This window comes from Lycium barbarum, chromosome 6, assembly GCF_019175385.1.
Source record: "Lycium barbarum isolate Lr01 chromosome 6, ASM1917538v2, whole genome shotgun sequence".
In the NCBI taxonomy this organism is placed as follows: Eukaryota; Viridiplantae; Streptophyta; class Magnoliopsida; order Solanales; family Solanaceae; genus Lycium; species Lycium barbarum.
The window spans coordinates 102,957,233-102,976,696 of NC_083342.1; the positions used below are offsets into that span (position 1 = coordinate 102,957,233).

The window sequence follows — 19,464 nt, forward strand, 5'->3', positions numbered from 1 at the left end:
GCCATTTAAAAGTTGAGCTGATTTGGACTAACTAAATATGTCTCCTAAATTGACTCAAGTTTGAGCAGATCATTTGGATGACAACTGTTATTTAACTCATCTTAACCCAACCCAATTAACCTTTGGATGAGAACAGTGTCCTTCTACCCACAAGAGTGGTTCAGTTGGTTGAGTACGAGACTTTTATAACGGAAGTCTCAGGTTCGAAATTCCCTGCCTACGACAGCAAGAATTTGCCTTCTGAGGCGAGCTCATCGCACAGGATTTGCCTAGTGCGGGTTATCTCTCATGTATGGTTTGCGATTATTACACAAGAACGGAATTTACTTTGCGCGCAACCGTAGGATAGCGATTGTGGGTGCTGTTGTCATTGAAGAAACGACTCCCAATTTTCCTGTTCAAACTTCATTTCTTGGGGTGAATCAGAAAATTCAAATCCTTTGGAGGGCCAAAATGACATTACTTAAGAGTATGTGGTTCAATTTAATATAAATCAAGAAAGTTTCAGTCTGTCAAGAGACTTCCAATTCTAATGCAAAGGCCAACTCATAGGGGAACAAACTGTTAACCAAAAGAACAAATAATTGAAATCACAGGTTTGCAAGAACATTTGTTCACCTGGGCTTATGGCTTACATAGATAATAAGCAAAAAATTATCCTAGTAGTAATTTTTTCAGTAGTTTTACTGTCTTCTTCTCCTGTAGTGCTTGCTAAGCGTCACCCAATCTCTGTAAGTTCTTTTTTGGGTTTAATCAATCATTTTCTTGTTGTTCATATTGCCTTTTATCTTTATTTTGATCTTTGTATTGGTTGTTGTTGAATACAAATAGGATGCAGAGATCAGAGAGAAGAAACTCCAATGTTATGCTGACATTGAGAGGTACTTTGAATTATAACATTATGTTAAATGTTGCCTATTGTGTTTAAGACCTAACAAGATTAGAACTTTTCTTAATTTATAATGGATCCAGAAAAGGTTTTTTTTTTTTTTTACAATTTTTGCTTTGAAAGAGTAGTAACCCACAAATATTAGAATTTTGTGTTCTGGGTTTTGAGACCCAAAATCAAATCTTTTTCTTAATTGGTAATGACCTAGATGTAGTTTTTACAATGAAAGACACTGTTGAATATCTTGCTAATTTTTACTACTATTATTTTTGTCTTGAAAGAGGGCTAGCTAACAAATACTCCCTCTGTTTCAATTTGTTTGAACCTATTTCCTTTTTAGTCCGTGCCAAAATGAATGACCTCTTTCCTAATTTGGAAATAAATTCACTTTATGAATGATTTACAGCCACACAAATTTTCAAGCCTTATTTTGAACCACAAGTTTCAAAAGTCTTCCCTCTTTCTTAAATGTCGTGCCCAGTCAAATGAGTTCATATAAATTGAAACGGAGGGAGTATGTTGAATCTCATGTATTGGATTTAAGACCCAAAGAGTTCAAAACGTTTTGATAATTGGTATGGACACAAAAAAAAGTTGCATTTCTTTATGGAAGGAATTGTAAATTCATTTTGCTAATTTTTCTATATATGTTTTGTCTTGAAAAAGTGGGTTGTTGGGCCAGAAGTGCCAGGCTACAGCAGTAGATAAGGAGAATTGTGCTCTACAATGCTTGTCACCAGTTTGTTATGAGCGCGTTTATCAAAGTGATCCTGTAAGAATAATTTATTTGAATGTTTCTCCTGGCATGTTGAGATGTATATCTATATGTTCACAATGCTGAATATATGTATTGGTGTGTTTTGAATTAGTTGGAAGAAGGAGAAAAAGATACTGTGAGGAGTCAAGAGTACAAATACTGCATGCACAAGTAAGAAGCCTATAACTTTTTTTATCATATGAAATATGTGGTTGCTATTGTTTTTGTTAATTTTGATGGTTTAATCTGAGAGTTATGAGTTGTTAAAGAAAGTAGAGATCATTGATATTTTGTGTATGAAACTCATTCCTATTTTGTTGTTACCTTCTGCTGTCTATCTCTCTTTTTTGGTTGTCATATTTTAGTGATGGAATCTGCAGTGTTGTCAAAAGTTACATTATATGCTTTCTGAGGAGGATATAATCACAACTAGGACCTCTATTTACATATCAAATATCTGTGGTCACCATGAGTTTTGACTTTACAATATTGCTGCCTCTGCAAATGGCAGAAAATGTATGATGAGACTGGTTAAGAGTTGGCATTGGGGCTTATTTCTATTTAGTAATCTCTTTTCCAATTTCCCAGTTATTTGGTTCAGCTGCAACTTCATTTGTCTAGCATTACGAAATTAGGATCATCTCTGGTTTGCAGTTATTATTTCTAATAGTGTCAGCTTTGTAATTTATGCGATCCAACAGTTATAAGAGCAACTGTATAGCTTGCCTTATTTTAGGCTTGATAGGTCTGGTAAGTGTACTAATGAAGGTACCCTTCCTTTCACATTTTCTGTTACTGATTCTGAAATTAATGAGCTCATCAATATGTATTTTGTTCATTTTCCCCCCATGATAAACAATATAAGCAACAAAATGAACCATACAGAATCTGTCAACAGAGTAAGAATGATTAAAGCTTGTTGTTGCTAGTGAATGCTGCAGTTTATGGAGTCCATTTATGTTGCTTGACCTTTTTTTAACGGTTTGCACTTGGCTTCCTTATGGAATCTCTACCGGGTCTCTGTGGGCCTATGTAAACTACGGGTGTAAAAGCTGAGAATAATGTTACTCCCATGTTGTGTTATTGTTGCTACATAACCTTTCAGTGAGTCATAAAAGGTCACTTTGGGCAAGTAGGTTAAGTTACAATTGGTTCCTATTGGTAGGATAGGTCCAAATGTCCAATGGGATAAGGAAAGATTTATAAACAGCCGTCCTTAGTGTTCTCATGAAGTATGTTTCTGATGCTTGCTTGGATTGCAGCATATAAGCACTATAGTTAGTATATTCCTTAAAAGATAATCTTCAGCTTGAATTTGAAGGTGAATGTTGAAGTTTATATACTCAAGAGCTTTACAATCTATGTTGCTCGGACTCTTCAAAAATGGACACGGGTGCATGTCGGATCCTCCAAAATTAGTGCATTTTTGAAGGATCCGACACGGTTGCGACATCATTTTTGGAGAGTCCGAGCAACATAGTTTACAATTAGTATATTCAGAGGGTTAACTTAAACTTTACAGCGAAGCAAAGGCTAGCAGTAGTATGAATTGGACGTTGTATTGATCCAGCGAAAAGACATTATTATGACCTAGTTATATTTAATCATTTTCCTGCTTCAACTTGTCGCTATCACACACCAAGGATGACAACTTTCGTAAGATACTTATATGAGGTACTGACTTATTCCCACAAGCCAAGTCACCATCCATTATTGGTTATCAGGAATAGCTTGTGTTAGTTCCTACATGCACTAGCAGACCTTACTTTTTTATTTTTTGAAACTGGTAACTGTATCTTTTATATTTCAAATGTAGCAAAACAGTACTTTGGTAGTACTGAAACCATATTTACAACAAACTCTACATCTTATTGTCCTATTTCTATATTGAATCTAAAACATCAATTATAGAGACAATATCATTTGAGTAGATCTGATTGCACCAAAAACACAATAGCAAGATAAACTTTAGCTTAATCTTCTGCAACCCATTCTCCACATTCTCAAAACATCTGGAATTCTCTCCTTCCAAATTGTCCACCAAATGCAGGCAGGGACAATTCTCCATCTGCTCCTGTCCTTTGCCTGTAACCTGTTTCCTCCCAACTTTTGAGAGCATTTGTTACCTTTCCTGGCATGGTCCAAGAGATTCCTTTTAGGTTTAGAATAATTCTCCACAGTTGAGTTGTAAACTTGCAATGAAGGAAGAGATGATTAACTGTCTTGGCTGTTTCTCCACATAAAAAGCATCTGGAACATAAAGGAAGTCCTCTTTTCATCACATTGTCTTGTGTAAGCGCTGCTTCTTTAGCAAGTAACCACACAAAACATGCAACTTTGTGGGGAATTTTAGTTTTCCAGATGTGTTTCCAAGGCCAGTTGGCTATTCGCTGGTTAGAGTGATTCATCTTTTTGTAGTCTGCATTGACCTTGAATATTCCCCTGCTATTGCCTTGCCACCATAACACATCATCGCCTGTCTGTAGTCCGCCAAACTGCTCTATTGTACTGAAGAAGTCAGCCACTCTTTGTATTTCCCAGTCATTGATTTGTCTCCTAAAAATGATGCTCCAGCCTTGAGGTGTCCACATTTCTGCTATATTCCTTTGTTGGTACAGCACTATACTGAAGATGTCTGGGAAAGCCAATTCCAAACTGCCAATCTCATGCCAATTGTCCTTCTAGAAGCTAGTTTTTCTTCCATCAAACACTTTGATCTTGGAATTGGCCCTCAACTCACTCCACAATACTCTAATAGATCTCCATAGACTCACCCCATATGGTGTTGTGACTTCCTTAGTTATCCAGTTATCTTCCCTGCTCATACTTGGACCTTGAATATTCCCCTGCTATTGCCTTGCCACCATAACACATCATCGCCTGTCTGTAGTCCGCCAAACTGCTCTATTGTACTGAAGAAGTCAGCCACTCTTTGTATTTCCCAGTCATTGATTTGTCTCCTAAAAATGATGCTCCAGCCTTGAGGTGTCCACATTTCTGCTATATTCCTTTGTTGGTACAGCACTATACTGAAGATGTCTGGGAAAGCCAATTCCAAACTGCCAATCTCATGCCAATTGTCCTTCTAGAAGCTAGTTTTTCTTCCATCAAACACTTTGATCTTGGAATTGGCCCTCAACTCACTCCACAATACTCTAATAGATCTCCATAGACTCACCCCATATGGTGTTGTGACTTCCTTAGTTATCCAGTTATCTTCCCTGCTCATACTTGGCTCTAATAACATTGCCCCACAAGAGCTGATTCTCATTGGTGAACTTCCACAACCATTTCATTCTGAGAGCTTTACTCTGAATCTTCAAATCCTTGATCCCCAAACCTCCATAGCTATTGCCACAAGTAAGTGTTTTCCACTCAACCAAGTGGTAACCCTTCTTTTCTTTGTTCCCATGCCACAAAAAATTTCTCCTGATGCTATCCAATCGGTTGATGATCCCTGTTGGAATGGGAACAGAGACATCATGTATGTTGGAAGTGCATCAAGAACTGAATTGATTAAAGTCAATCTACCACCCATAGACAGATACTGAGTCTTCCATCTAGCCAGCTTTTTTTCACATCTCTCAATAACATTGTTCCAAATCTCAGCAGACTTTGATTTAGCTCCCAAAGGTATTCCTAGATAAATAGTTGGTAGAGCCCCTACTTCACCACCCAAAACAGCTGCCAACAGATCCATATTCGTAACATCGTTAATGGGATATAGAAAGCTTTTCCTCCAGTTGATGTGTAAGCCAAATGTTCCTTCAAAGAGAATCAGAATCACCCTAAGGTATTTCAATTGATCTTCTTCAGCATCACAAAAGATCAGTGCATCATCAGCATACTGTGGATGAGTCACCTCTAGACTGTCATTGCCAATTTTTGCTACATCAAAACCTTTTATCCACCCATTCAAGTTGGCTACTTTGATCATATTTTTAAGGCCTTCCATAGCAATCACAAACAGAAAAGGAGACAAAGGGTCACCTTGCCTGAGACCCCTTTGTGCTTTGAAGAATCCTGCTGGGCACCCATTTATAAGGACAGAGAAACTAACAGTTGAAATGCAGAATTTAATGCAGTGTATCCATTTCTGGCCAAAACCCATCTTAAAGCTCTAGTTAACATGATCATAAGCTTTTTCAATGTCAAGTTTGCACAAGATGCCAGGTTTCTTTTGCTTCAGTCTAGAGTCTACTGCTTCATTGGCTACAAGTGCAGCATCTATAATCTGTCTACCTTTAATGAAAGCCATTTGTTGAGAATCCACCAATTTTGAAATCACACTTTTAATCTCTCTGTCAGAACTTCAGAGAATAGTTTGTAGATGCTTCCTATCAAGCTGATAGGCCTAAGTCCCTTAGTTCTATAGCACCTTTCTTCTTAGGAATGAGAGCAATAAAGGTTGCATTGAAGCTCCTTTCAAAAACTTGTTGTTCATAGAAGTTTTGAAAGCATTCATGATGTCCTGTTTCACTATCTCCCAGCACTTGATGAAGAAACCCATAGTAAAACCATCTGGACCAGGAGCTTTATCAATTGCCCACAACTTCAAACACCTTAGCACTTCATTCTCCTCAAAGTTTCCTTGTAGGGATTCCTTATCCTCCTCAGATAAGACTGGACAGTTGGCAAAATGGCAAGTAGGTCTCCATTGAACAGTTTCTTTGTACAACTTCTGATAATAGTCAATAATTTCTTCTTCTATTCTTGCTGGATCCTCTATTATTTCACCCTGGATGAACAGATTGTTTAATCTTTTGTGTGCATTGGCCACCTTGTGAAAAAACTTGGTGTTCTTGTCACCTTCTTTCAACCACAGACCTTACTGCTATCGAGGTTCTATTGGAAACAGCCTCTCTACCTTCTGGGTAGGGGAAAATTCCGCGTACACTCTACCCTCCCCAGACCCCACTTTGTGGGATTACACTGGATATGTTGTTGTTGTTGTACTCCATTGTCATTAACTTTTCGCATTTTTGAGTGAAACACGACTTTAATGATCATAAAACAGCTTCTTAAAATTAAGGATGCGCTCCGCCACTATTGTACTGTCTTTTATTATTATCACTAGACGGCCTATGCAGCACGGGCCCAACACTTTAAATTATAGTGTATCTATGTATATGTAATTATCTTTGAATAGTGATTATATATATATTACGTTCAAAACACAATTAATATAACATTATAGTTTATGCTCCTATTGGCACCCAACAACTCTTTCTCTCTCCTCTGCTCTCTCCCAGATCTGCCCACCCGCCACTCCATCCGGCGACCATACGTCACCACTGTTCAGGTGACGTCGGCGACCAGGTAACGCCGGCCACTTTTCCGGCTAGATTTACTTTTCTTCTCTCTTTCCTTTTCTTCTTCTCCTCTTCTTCTTCTCTTCTCCTTTTTTCCCCTTTTTTTAATCTGCTTCTGGCGCTGCCAGTACGCCGCTGCCCCTCTCTTTCTCTCTCCTTTTTCCATTTTTCTTTTCTTCTTGTTTCCCCCCTATTCTCTTCTCCCTTTCAGGTATTTGTGAACATTTTTCCGGCAGTGAACAGTAACTCGACTGTGAACAGTGTTTTCCGGCGACAACCAGGTTCAGTTCAACTGGAGTTGGTACCTCCGGTTGTCATATCCATTATTTGTCCATACACTTGTAGTGATATTTTGCTGACTTTAGACCTTTGAATAATTTATTAGTTCATACTTATTTTCGTGGCTTTGGTTAGTGATGGTAGACTAGGGTCATGTTCTCGTTCGGGGACGGGGGCGAGGGTTAGGAGGGGTAAGTGGGATAAAGGAGCCTTTAGGTTGAGAATAGGGTCTTGGAACATTGGGACGTTAACGGGGAAGTCCATAGAGTTAAGATCCTTAAGAAGAGGAAGATTAATATAGCTTGTGTCCAAGAGACTAAATGGGTAGGTCCTAAAGCTAAAGAGGTAGACGGGTATAAGTTGTGGTTCTCTGGTAGGTCGAAGTATAGAAATGGGGTGGGCATTTTAGTAGATAGTGATTTAAGGGACCAGGTGGTAGAGGTTAGGAGAGCCACTGATAGGATGATGTCGATTAAAGTGGTCGTTGAAGGGCTCACTTTGAACATTATTAGTGCATATGCGCCGCAAGCGGGCTTAGGCGAGGAGGAGAAGAGACGCTTTTGGGAGGATTTGGACGAATTAGTGGGAGGCATACCGACTACTGAGAAGTTATTCGTGGGAGGTGATTTCAATGGGCACATCGGGCCTATTTCGGGAGGTTATGATGATGTGCATGGAGGCTTTGGCTTCGGGGACAGGAATGGAGGAGGAGTCTCACTTTTGGATTTTGCAAGAGCTTTCGGGTTGGTGATAGCCAATTCGAGTTTCCCAAAGAAGGAGGAGCACTTGGTAACCTTCCGTAGTTCAGTGGCTAAGATCCAAATAGACTTTTTACTCCTTAAGAAGGACGATAAAGGTCTGTGCAAAGACTGTAAGGTCATTCCGAGCGACTATCTTACAACCCGACATAAGCTCTTGGTGATGGATTTAGGGATCAAGATGACGAGGAAGAAGAGGGTCGTGGATGACCGACCTAGGATCAGATGGGGGAGTTTGACCACGACTAGTGCCGTGGAGATGGGAGAGAAATTGAAGGTTATGGGGGCCTGGGATAGTAGTGGGGATGCGACAAGTATGTGGGATAGGACGGCTAGTTGCATTAGGGCGGTAGCAAGGGAAGTGTTGGGGGTCTCGACAGGTAGTCATGGCCAGCATCGAGGGGACTGGTGGTGGAATGGAGAAGTTCAAGGGAAGGTGGAAGCAAAGAAAGTGGCGTATGCGAAGTTGATAAAAGCAAGGATGAGGTGGAGCAGTGGACGAATAGGGAACTTTATAAGATGGCAAGGAAGGAGGCGAAGTTGGCGGTTTCGACGGCAAAAACGGCAGCTTTTGAACGCCTTTATGCTAAACTAGAAGAGAAAGGAGGGGATCAGAAATTGTTCAGGCTAGCCAAGGCGAGGGAGAGAAAGGCACGTGATGTGGTTCAAGTGAAGTGCATCAAGGACGAGCATGGCAAAGTATTGGTAGAGAAGACTCTCATTAGACGGAGATGGCAGTCATACTTCTCCAACTCTTAAATGAAGAAGGGGACAGAGACATTGTGTTGGGAGATTTAGAACATACAGAAGGCGTCACGATTTTGGGTATTGCAGGAGTATTAAGGTTGAGGAGGTTAAGGGTGTTGTTCGTAGGATGCGCAGGGGAAGAGCGACCGGACCTGACGAGATTCCTGGGGAATTTTGGAAGAGTGCGGGCCCGGCAGGTTTGGAGTGGCTGACTAGGTTGTTTAATGTCATCTTTAAGACGGCAATGATGCCTGAAGAATGGAGGTCGAGTGTAATGGTCCCTCTATACAAGAACAAGGGAGATATCCAGAGTTGCAACAACTATAGAGGTATCAAGCTGCTAAGCCATACTATGAAAGTGTGGGAAAGGGTGGTGGAGATGAGGGTAAGGAAAGGCGTGTCTATTTTAGAGAATCAGTTCGGATTCATGCCGGGACGCTCAACTACAGAAGCCATCCATCTTGTGAGGAGACTGGTGGAGCAGTATAGGGAGAGGAAGAGGGACTTACACATGGTATTCATCGACCTAGAAAAGGCTTACGACAAAGTTCCAAGAGAGATCCTATGGAGATGCTTGGAGGCTAAAGGTGTACCTGTGGCGTACATTAGGGTGATCAAGGACATGTATGAGGGAGCCAAAACCAGGGTAAGGACAGTAGGAGGAGACTCAGAGCACTTTCCAGTTGTGATGGGGTTGCATCAAGGATCAGCTCTTAGTCCGTTTTTATTTGCCTTGGTGATGGATGGATTGACGCGGCAAATTCAAGGTGAGGTGCCATGGTGTATGCTTTTTGCGAATGACATAGTCCTGATCGACGAGACTCGTAGCGGAGTTAACGCTAAGCTGGAGGATTGGAGACAAACTCTGGAGTCTAAAGGGTTTAAGCTGAGTAGGACCAAGACAGAGTACTTAGAGTGTAAGTTTAGTGAAGCACCTCAAGAGGCTGGCTTGGAAGTGAGGCTTGGTACCCAAGCCATCCAAAAGAAAAGTAGTTTCAAGTATCTTGGGTCTATTATGCAAGGCAGCGGGGAGATTGACGATGATGTCACACATCGTATTGGGGCAGGGTGGATGAAATGGAGGCTTGCTTCCGGAGTGCTATGTGACAAGAAGGTGCCACCACAACTTAAGGGCAAGTTCTACAAAGTGGTGGTTTGACCGACTATGTTGTATGGGGCGGAGTGTTGGCCAGTTAAGATTTCTCACGTTCAAAAGATGAAAGTTGCTGAGATGAGAATGTTGAGATGGATGTGTGGCCACACCAGGAGTGACAGGATTAGGAATGAGGATATTCGGGACAAGGTGGGAGTGACCTCGGTGGAAGACAAGATGCGAGAAGCGAGATTGAGATGGTTTGGGCATGTGAAGAGGAGAGACACAGATGCCCCAGTGCGGAGGTGTGAGAGGTTGGCCATGGATGGTTTCAGACGAGGTAGGGGTAGGCCAAAGAAGTATTGGGGAGAGGTAATTAGACACGACATGGCGCAGTTATAGCTTACCGAGGACATGACCTTAGATAGGAGGGTTTGGAGGACCCACATTAGGGTAGAAAGCTAGTAGATAGTCTCATTATCCTGTCTTATTAGTAGTCGCATTATCGTAGTATAATTTCTTGTTCTCTGATTTATGCTATTATCTGTTATTTCCTGTGCTTTGATTATTCTATGTTATCTGTGTCGCTTGCGTTACTTCATTTCCATATCGCTTTGAATCTCTTAGCCTTATCTGACTTCTTTTTATGTTTTTTTATTGAGCCGAGGGTCTTTCGGAAACAGCCGTCCTACCTTGGTAGGAGTAAGGTCTGCGTACACTATACCCTCCCCAGACCCCACGTTGTGGGATTTCACTGGGTTGTTGTTGTTGTTGTATATCAACTTTCTTAAGCAAACCAGTTGGCATGCATTAATAATCAGCACCCTCCACAGTCAGATGCAACTTTCCACTGCCTTCATTTGCAAGATTATTTTATCTGCAAATGAAAATCCCATTACTAGCAAAACAGAACTATGGAGGTCGCTGGACTATCTACGTGAGGATCAGCCGTCATTTTGTATGTTGTAGTGTTAGTTTATGAATTTATTGAACCCAGATATCATTAAAAGATTCTGATACCCTCCTTGAATTCATTGAGCCGATCCTTTCAGAAGCCTCAAGTAAGATGCATGATATATTGCCTAAGGGCTTTGGTCTAGTGGTAAGAATTAAGAGTGCAATAGTTGATATGTGGGTTAGGCACACATCAGGGTTTGAACCCTGGCGCAGGCAAAGGCCTGGTACTCAAGTGGAGAACGGTAGGGGGGAAATCCATTATCCACCGAGTTTCAAACCGTGGCACCATTGACCCTCGGAGATTTCATGGTTATCAAAAAATTAAATATGTATTCTTTCTGCTATTGAAGCTACTTGGTATTCCAAAGCTATTTGTTCTTGCTTTGGGAAAATAAGATTCTATTTTCAGGACTATTTATCTTCTTTTTTCCCTTTTATAAGGTAACATTAGGACTATTTATCTTCTCATGCTATCCTACTGCAGGTATATCATTAGACCGCTAATTCACCACCTTTTCCGATTCCTAGTTAGTTCATTTAAGTTGATCTCTAATAGCTTGCTGCTCCTTCAAAGTATGGTACGATTAAAAGCTTTTTTATGAATTTACTTTTTCTTTTCTTTTATTCTGCTTACCCTATTTCTGAGTCATACATACGCCTTTGTGCCTGTTCGTCAAGTTTATCTTTGAGGAAGAGTGGATGAGGGGGCAGTCTCTAGTTATTGATCCTAGAAGAGCTATCACATTCTTTTAGACTGAGAACAAGAACAACTATTAACGCCTCAATTCTAAACTAGTTGGAGTCGGCTGTATGAATCCTGACTATCCAGGTAGCTCTATTTAGATCTGTCTCAGTCTAATATTTAATAATTTAGGTTCTGAAGTTCTCTGTATCTTCTATTTGCATGCAAATCTTTAACAAGATTGAGAGAATCCTAGCTGAACATTGGACCTAAACTAAGCGTACAACATGATAGTATTGATCAGTGAATATTATTCTACTAGTCAATATCACCTATATAGATTATTTTTCCGTTGTGCTTTACTTTCCATTAAATCTGCACGGATTTCAAGAAATTGCAGGTCTCTCGAGACAATTTCTTTTCATGTGATTTTAATTTTTAGGTTTACCTTGTCCCCATCTAACTCCTGCAATTACTATGGTTTCATATACATGGACCGGTGTATCTAAACGTGTGTGTAGCACGAACTAACCATTTCGAAACTTCTGTCGTTGTATCCTCTAACCTCTATATATGCGCATTATGCTACTTGCATGTTTGGCCGAATATGATTATTTGTAATCTTGTCTAACGGTAGAATAAGAAAAAGAAAATATAAACAAATAAAGCGCATTCGGTAAAATGTTGATGCTATGATTAAGAAGTCTTTTATGTGAAGTTGATCTCATATCCAGTTAAATTGATGAAAAACTTCCCAATAGACTCGCCGAATATTCACATCCACTTGAAAATGTTGCAATCAATTCACTACTCCTAGATTTTGCTTCCCTCCTAATTACAAGCTACAACAGTCTAAATAGGCTTGGTTCACATTTCTCTCTCAAAATACTGTCAATTGGCAGACTTATAACTTGTACGGATGGTAATATTACCAGGCACTTTTACCGAGTGGCCACTTGTGTCTGAACTGGTAAAAAGCAGATGAAACTAGCCCCTGGAAATAATTCTTGTTAAACCTTTTTTTCTTCTACTATCTACCCAGTGGCGGAGCCGGGATTTTCACTTAGGGGGTTAAAAAATATGAAGAAGTAAATAGTAAATACATGAAGAAGGCAAGGGGGTTCAACATTTATTATATATACATAAGAGAATAATTTTAACCTTATAAATACACTGTAATTTTTCGCCGAGGAGCCTACCTAGCTCCGCCCCTGTATCTATCGCTGCTCTTGTTTATTTTTCTGTTGAAAGAGAAACTAGAATGTATGATGTCTGATACCGGATAATGTTCGTATACACAGCATGGTAAATAGAACTCACACGAGTCTTACTTTCTGCAACCTTTCTTATTGAACTTGCTTCAAAACTATTCACGTTTGTTTACCCTTTGGGATGCAACCTGAATCTCTAGTTTCTACTTGTTCTTTCTCTTTTGGCAGGCATTCCCTTGGGCAGAGCTTGGATGATATAAAAGGTTCCTTCGAGTGGTAAATCAGCAAATCTGCTCGCATGGCCTGTGCATTCTTGCATCCTTCGCATTATCAATTTCCTGTTGTATGTGTGGTGTGTCTTTCGTGTGGATGCTTATTGATTCATACTAACCTGTGACAAAGTACTCCTTTCAGAGATGAAGTTTTCTGTATCCTTTTCTTTCCATTGGGATGTTTGGGAACAACTTCTTTGCTTTTAAATCCCCCCTCTTCGTGACACTGTGAGGGTAATACTTGTACAAATTTATTTCAATTCAACCAGTTATAGCATTTTATTACTCTATTTTTCATATTACTATATCAAGTTTGCTACGAAGAGTTACATGTTGTAAGTCAAACTTAACCTGATGGTTTAAAAGATTTATACATGTCAGTGCACAAATTTAAACTCTTCAAATAATGCTCAAAAGTGGCAAAAGAAAAAAATTTCAGCCATTGGAGCAAAATAATCTTGCTCTAGTGAGCTTTCCACAAGAGCAAGCTCAAAATGGACTTTTGTAGAGTCAAGATCAACTGAACATTACACCAGATCAGGCTCAAAACTGATTATTTGTAATATCGCTTTAACTTCTGTACCGGGTTTTGGAATCTCTTTTAACTTTGTAAATCCTTGTGCAGTAATATATGAGAAAGAGGATGAAAAACGACTAGGCCAGATTTCAAGATAAAAGCAGTATATAATGCATGTGGTAAGAAAAGCTACAACGTAAAAGTTTTGAGTTACTAACCCAAACATGAATTCACACATTAGACTAGTGCAAGGATTTACATAAGCAAAATTCACAAGAGACTTCTGAAAATTATTGTAGAATATGTGCAAACAATGAGATGAGATGCTCAAAAATCAACTGGCGAGTGTAGCAGGTGTCTGTTATCATTATACACATAAGACGAAACTTTTTTTTGTTGTAAGAAAAATAACTTCATCATTCCTTAGCCTCAGCTGCTTTCTGAAACATGACAATTGTGAGGGTAACCAGGGAGGCATAAACAGCATTGGGTATTTTCTGCACCACTTTCCCAACAGCAGGGACTCCTTCTGTTGTCTTCTTTGTTAAGAGAGCAACTGTTGGTGCTACTGCCAAGGTAATAATCAGTCCCTGGCTGACAGTGATGAAGGTATCCTTTGTTAATATTTTCACAAATTTGACAAATCCTTCATGATCTAGTTCACCATCAAGATTCATGTCACATTCCTGTGATAAGGTAAAAAAGAGAGGATAAAATAATACTGTGATAAACAGGAAACAATCCCCTAATACCATAATATGGATTGATCAAAGTTCAATAGTCCAGAAAGAAACAAGGGTGATTGGTATAATAATACCAAGTAAGTTTGAAGTATTATCCCCCCAACTCTCATCCATCTAGGAGAAGAATCAAGATTAAGTTTCATAAGGCTAAGAAAACACTAATTCTCAGCTATGTTGCTCGGACTTTTAAATAATGCAGCTGCACATGTGTCAAACCCTGCAAAAAATGCACTATTTTTGGAGGATCCGACGCATCCGGCGGCATTTTTAAGAGTCCGAGCAACAAAGATTTTTGGAGAAGGAATATAATGCAGCATGCATTGTCCGGACTAATAGTTATTATTGTGGCAAAGCCAGAATTTGAAGTTTATGGATTCTGAACTTGCCACCGAACTCATAACTCGTTTTAGTTATTAGGTTCACTTATTTATTGGATTTCCTATACATACAAGATCGAAGCACAAGCTAATGAATTTGTCCGAATCCGTGCATAATACTGTAGCTCTGCCACTGATTGCTATAGCAAAGATCAAACTCTAGTTTCCAATCTAAGAGTGTGTGGACATTGGACGATTAACTCTGCCTAAATGATAATCTTCTGCATGGTTCTAGTGACCAATCAGTCAACCCAACATACCTGCATCAAGGCTTTAACTTCTTCTTTAGAAGGAGGATCAAAGTGAGGACCAGGCAAAAGCTTGTTGATATCACTGCAAGAACAGAAGTGATTATATTTAGCACCTTCTCAAGTAATAAATAAGAAATAAAAAGGTACAATGTTCAACACAAGGTATTAGGCTGAAAAAGTGCTATTATCTTTACTTGTAGACAAGTAGAACAGCAATATAAAGTTCTTCAAACTTGAGCTTAGCTGTTCCTGTTTCATTTTTGAAACGATAAAACACCTTGTCTGTAATTTTCCGCATCTGTTTCTCTCTCCATTGCTTGCCTGCAACAAACAGTTAGTAACAACCAAAATTAGAATAAGAATCAACATGCTCACAGTAATTACAAATGTGCAATAATTATTGAAGAGAACTAAACAAGGATGAAATTACACAAACTCACAATATGCAGCAAATTAAATAGAACATATAGAGGACTCTGGATTGATTGGTTGTAATGTTCATGAGGTTGTATATGATCTAATGTTCAGTGGTACGACTTTCTTACTGATTGAAATGCTTGAATTAGCTGAAGGTACGAGAGTCTTCTTATTTTGATTTGAGACGAATTTAGATTTCTACTGATAAGTGCTTTTTATAGGAAATAGGGACACAATATAAAGGTGGCATAATGCAGCAAGACATGAAACCATCTGTTCTTCTAATGTCCTTGTATATTACAAAGGTAGCCAGTATTAAAAGACTCAAACTTAGAAATCACAAGAATTATTAGAATACATCCAATAAAAGTAATTCTTCTGATCAGTAGTCACCTTGTCCCAGCAAATCATCCATCCTTCATCAATTGAAATTGATTTTTGTCTAAATTATGAGGGTCAAAACTTCCCAATTACCACAAAGGATACTTTTCCTTGGAGTTTGCCTTTTTAATAATTGAATAATCCTAACTACTGCAATTGGTTATTTGAACTAAGAAATCAAGTCAAATGAGTTGTTGCTAAACTTCATTCATTCAAAATTCATAAGAGTGCGTTCAGAAAGCCACATGAGAATGGATTGTAGTGTAACTACAAGTTATTATACCATTCGACCTAAACAAGCAGAAAAATACAAATCTAAAACTAAAACTAATGTCCACGAAAATCAGGAAAAGAATTGTTGCATGACGTTTTGTTATGTCAAAGTTTAAGACAACTAAAGTACTCTTCAAGACCACCAAGATCAGTCTTTGAGACTAGAAGTCTTTACCCTTTATATAACTAATGCAAATTTCAGCTAGGATGGTTCACATAACAGACTTAACAGTTTCACAAACAACATGCAAGATACATCTATCTATTCAAGATTCACAACTATATAAGAAAATTTAGAACATAAAAGGGTCATATAATTACCTTGTAATTTGTCAAGAATCTGTCCCATGGCTTAGAGATAAGAGTGAAGACCAGTATTTGGGGTGAGAACTGAATACGAATGATTGGAACGGGGAAGCTTAGTAAGACTTGTAAGTTACATGAGGAAAACAAAGCCAATGTAAATTTGTCATGTGGCAGAAGAAACGTAAGGCTCGGGATCCACTTCAGGTGGGATATTTTATTTTAATTTACTACTATTAAGAAGCACCGGTTGGTGCTCCTTTTTCGTCCGTTGTGGACCCCCATAAAAAAAAAAATTAGGTCCCATATTAAACAGGCTCATAAAAAAAAATTATAAAAAAAAAATTATGAGCCCCATATATATTAAATAATAACTAATATTAAAAAAAAATTATGGGTCTCATATTAAACACCATCCAATATTAAAAATTACTACTATTAAGAAGCACTGGTTGGTGCTCCTTTTTCGTCGTCCGTTGTGGACCCCCCAATAAAAAAATAAAATTTGAGCCCCATATTAAACAGGCCCATAATTACTACTATTAAGAAGCACCGGTTGGTGCTCCTTTTTCGTCCGTTGTGGACCCCTCCCCCCTAAAAAAAAAATTTGGGCCCCATATTAAATAGGCCCATAAAAAAAAAAATTATAAAAAAAAAAAAATGGGCCCCATATATATTAAACAACAACTAATATTAATAAAAAAATTGTGGGTCCCATATTAAACACCATCCAATATTAAAAATTACTACTATTAAGAAGCACCGATTGGTGCTCCTTTTTCGTCGTTGGGCCCCATATTAAACAGGCCCATAAAAAAAAAACAAATTGTAAAAAAAAAACTATGGGCCCCATATTAAACACCATCCAGTATTAAAAAAAAAAAAAAAAAAAGTAGAACCCACCACATACAAACTCACGGGAAAAAAAAAGTGGACCCCGTATTAAAAAAATCAAGCAATATTAAAAAAAAAAGTGAATCCCATATTTAAAAAACAAACAATGTTAATGTGAGCCCCATATTAAACACCATGCGTATTCGTAGCAAACACTAATATAATAAAGTTTTAAATACGGAGCACAAACTACAATGTTATATTAATCGTGTTTTAAACATAGTATCTCATATTGACAAAATCAAGCAATATATAAAAAAAAAAAAAAAAGTGCAGACTTTGTATTCTTAACAAACACTAATATAATAAATTTTTAGATACGGAACACAAATTACAATGTTATATCAATCGTGTTTTGAACATAGCATATATAAAAAAAAATAAAAAAAAATGGGCCACATATTAAACAGGCCCATAAAAAAACAAAATTGTAAAAAAAAAAAACATTGTGGGCCCCATATTAAACATCATTAAAAAAAAAAAAAAAAAAGTGGAACCCACTACATCCAAACTCACGGGAAAAAAAAAGTGGACCCCGTATTAACAAAATCAAGCAATATTGAAAAACAAAAAGTGATTCCCATATTTAAAAAATAAACAATGTTAAAAAAAATGTGGGCCCCATATTAAACACCATGCGTATTCGTAGTAAACACTAATATAATAAAGTTTTAAATACGGAGCACAAATTACAATGTTATATATTAATCGTGTTTTGAACATAGTATCCCATATTGACAAAATCAAGCAATATATATAAAAAAAAAAAAAAAAAGAGTGCAGACTTTGTATTCTTAGCAAACACTAATATAATAAATTTTTAGATACGGAGCACAAATTACAATGTTATATCAATCGTATTTTGAACATAGTATATATAAAAAAACAAAAATGGGCCACATATTAAACAGGCCCATAAAAAAAAACAAAATTGTAAAATAAATAAATTGTGGGCCCCATATTAAACACTATCCAGTATTAAAAAAAAATGTGGAACCCACCACATCCAAACTCACGGGAAAAAAAAAATGGACCCCGTATTAACAAAATCAAGCAATATTGAAAAAACAAAAGTGAATCCCATATTTAAAAAATAAACAATGTTAAAAAAAAATGTGGGCCCCATATTAAACACCATGCTTATTCGTAGCAAACACTAATATAATAAAGTTTTAAATACGGAGCACAAACTACAATGTTATATTAATCGTGTTTTGAACATAGTATCTCATATTGACAAAATCAAGCAATATATATAAAAAAAAAAGTGCAGACTTTGTATTCTTAGCAAATACTAATATAATAAAGTTTTAGATACGGAGCACAAATTACAATGTTATATCAATCGTGTTTTGAACATAGTATATATATAAAAAAAAAATAAAAATTGGGCCCCATATTAAACAGGCCCATAAAAAAAAATTGTAAAAAAAAAAATTGTGGTCCCCATATATATTAAACAACAACTAATATTAAAAAAAATGTGGGCCCCATATTAAACACCATCCAGTATTAAAAAAAAAAGTGGAACCCACCACATCCAAACTCACGGGAAAAAAAAGTGAACCCCATATTAACAAAATCAAGTAATATTAAAAAAAATTGTAGGCCCCATATTAAACACCGTGCGTAATCATAGCAAACACTAATATAATAAAGTTTTAAATACGGAGCACAAATTACAATGTTATATTAATCGTGTTTTGAACATAGTATCCCATATTGACAAAATCAAGCAATATATATATATAAAAAAAAAAATGAATCCCAAATTGTGGGCCCCATATCAAACACCATCCAATATTAAAAAAAAAAAAGTGAAACCCACCACATCCAAACTCACGGGAAAAAAATGTGGACCCCATATTAACAAAATCAAGCAATATTGAAAAAAAAAAAAGTGAATCACATATTTAAAAAACAAACAATGTTAAAAAAAAATGTGGGCCCCATATTAAACACCATGCGTATTCGTAGCAAACACCAATATAATAAAATTTTAAATACGGAGCACAAACTACAATGTTATATTAATCGTGTTTTAAACATAGTATCCCATATTGACAAAATCAAGCAATATATAAAAAAAAAATAATGAATCCCATATTAAAAAAAAAAAACAATGTAAAAAAAAAAAAAGTGCAGACTTTGTATTCTTAGCAAACACTAATATAATAAAGTTTTAGATAAGGAGCACAAATTACAATGTTATATCAATCGTGTTTTGAACATAGTATATATAAAAAAAATGGGCCCCATATTAAACAGGTCCATTAAAAAAAATTGTGGGCCCCATATATATTAAACAACAACTAATATTTTAAAAAATGTGGGTCCCGTATTAAATACCA

General features: G+C 37.4%; 2 protein-coding genes across 2 annotated transcripts; one reads left to right on the top strand and one right to left on the bottom strand.

Moving 5' to 3' along the window:
* Positions 1-509: 509 nt before the first annotated feature.
* Positions 510-13,242, top strand: LOC132645133 (uncharacterized). The gene is made up of 5 exons (XM_060361916.1): positions 510-731; positions 832-881; positions 1,556-1,661; positions 1,759-1,817; positions 12,914-13,242. The coding sequence occupies exons 1-5, from the start codon at positions 627-629 to the stop codon at positions 12,963-12,965; spliced, it is 372 nt and encodes a 123-aa protein (XP_060217899.1). The 5' UTR covers positions 510-626; the 3' UTR covers positions 12,966-13,242.
* A 379-nt stretch (positions 13,243-13,621) lies between these two features.
* On the bottom strand, positions 13,622-16,418 carry LOC132645132 (uncharacterized). The gene is made up of 4 exons (XM_060361915.1): positions 16,238-16,418; positions 15,040-15,166; positions 14,855-14,927; positions 13,622-14,160 (listed from the first exon to the last, which is right to left on the bottom strand). Exons 1-4 carry the CDS (start codon positions 16,263-16,265, stop codon positions 13,891-13,893), a joined length of 498 nt encoding a protein of 165 aa, XP_060217898.1. The 5' UTR covers positions 16,266-16,418; the 3' UTR covers positions 13,622-13,890.
* Between the last annotated feature and the right edge of the window lie 3,046 nt (positions 16,419-19,464).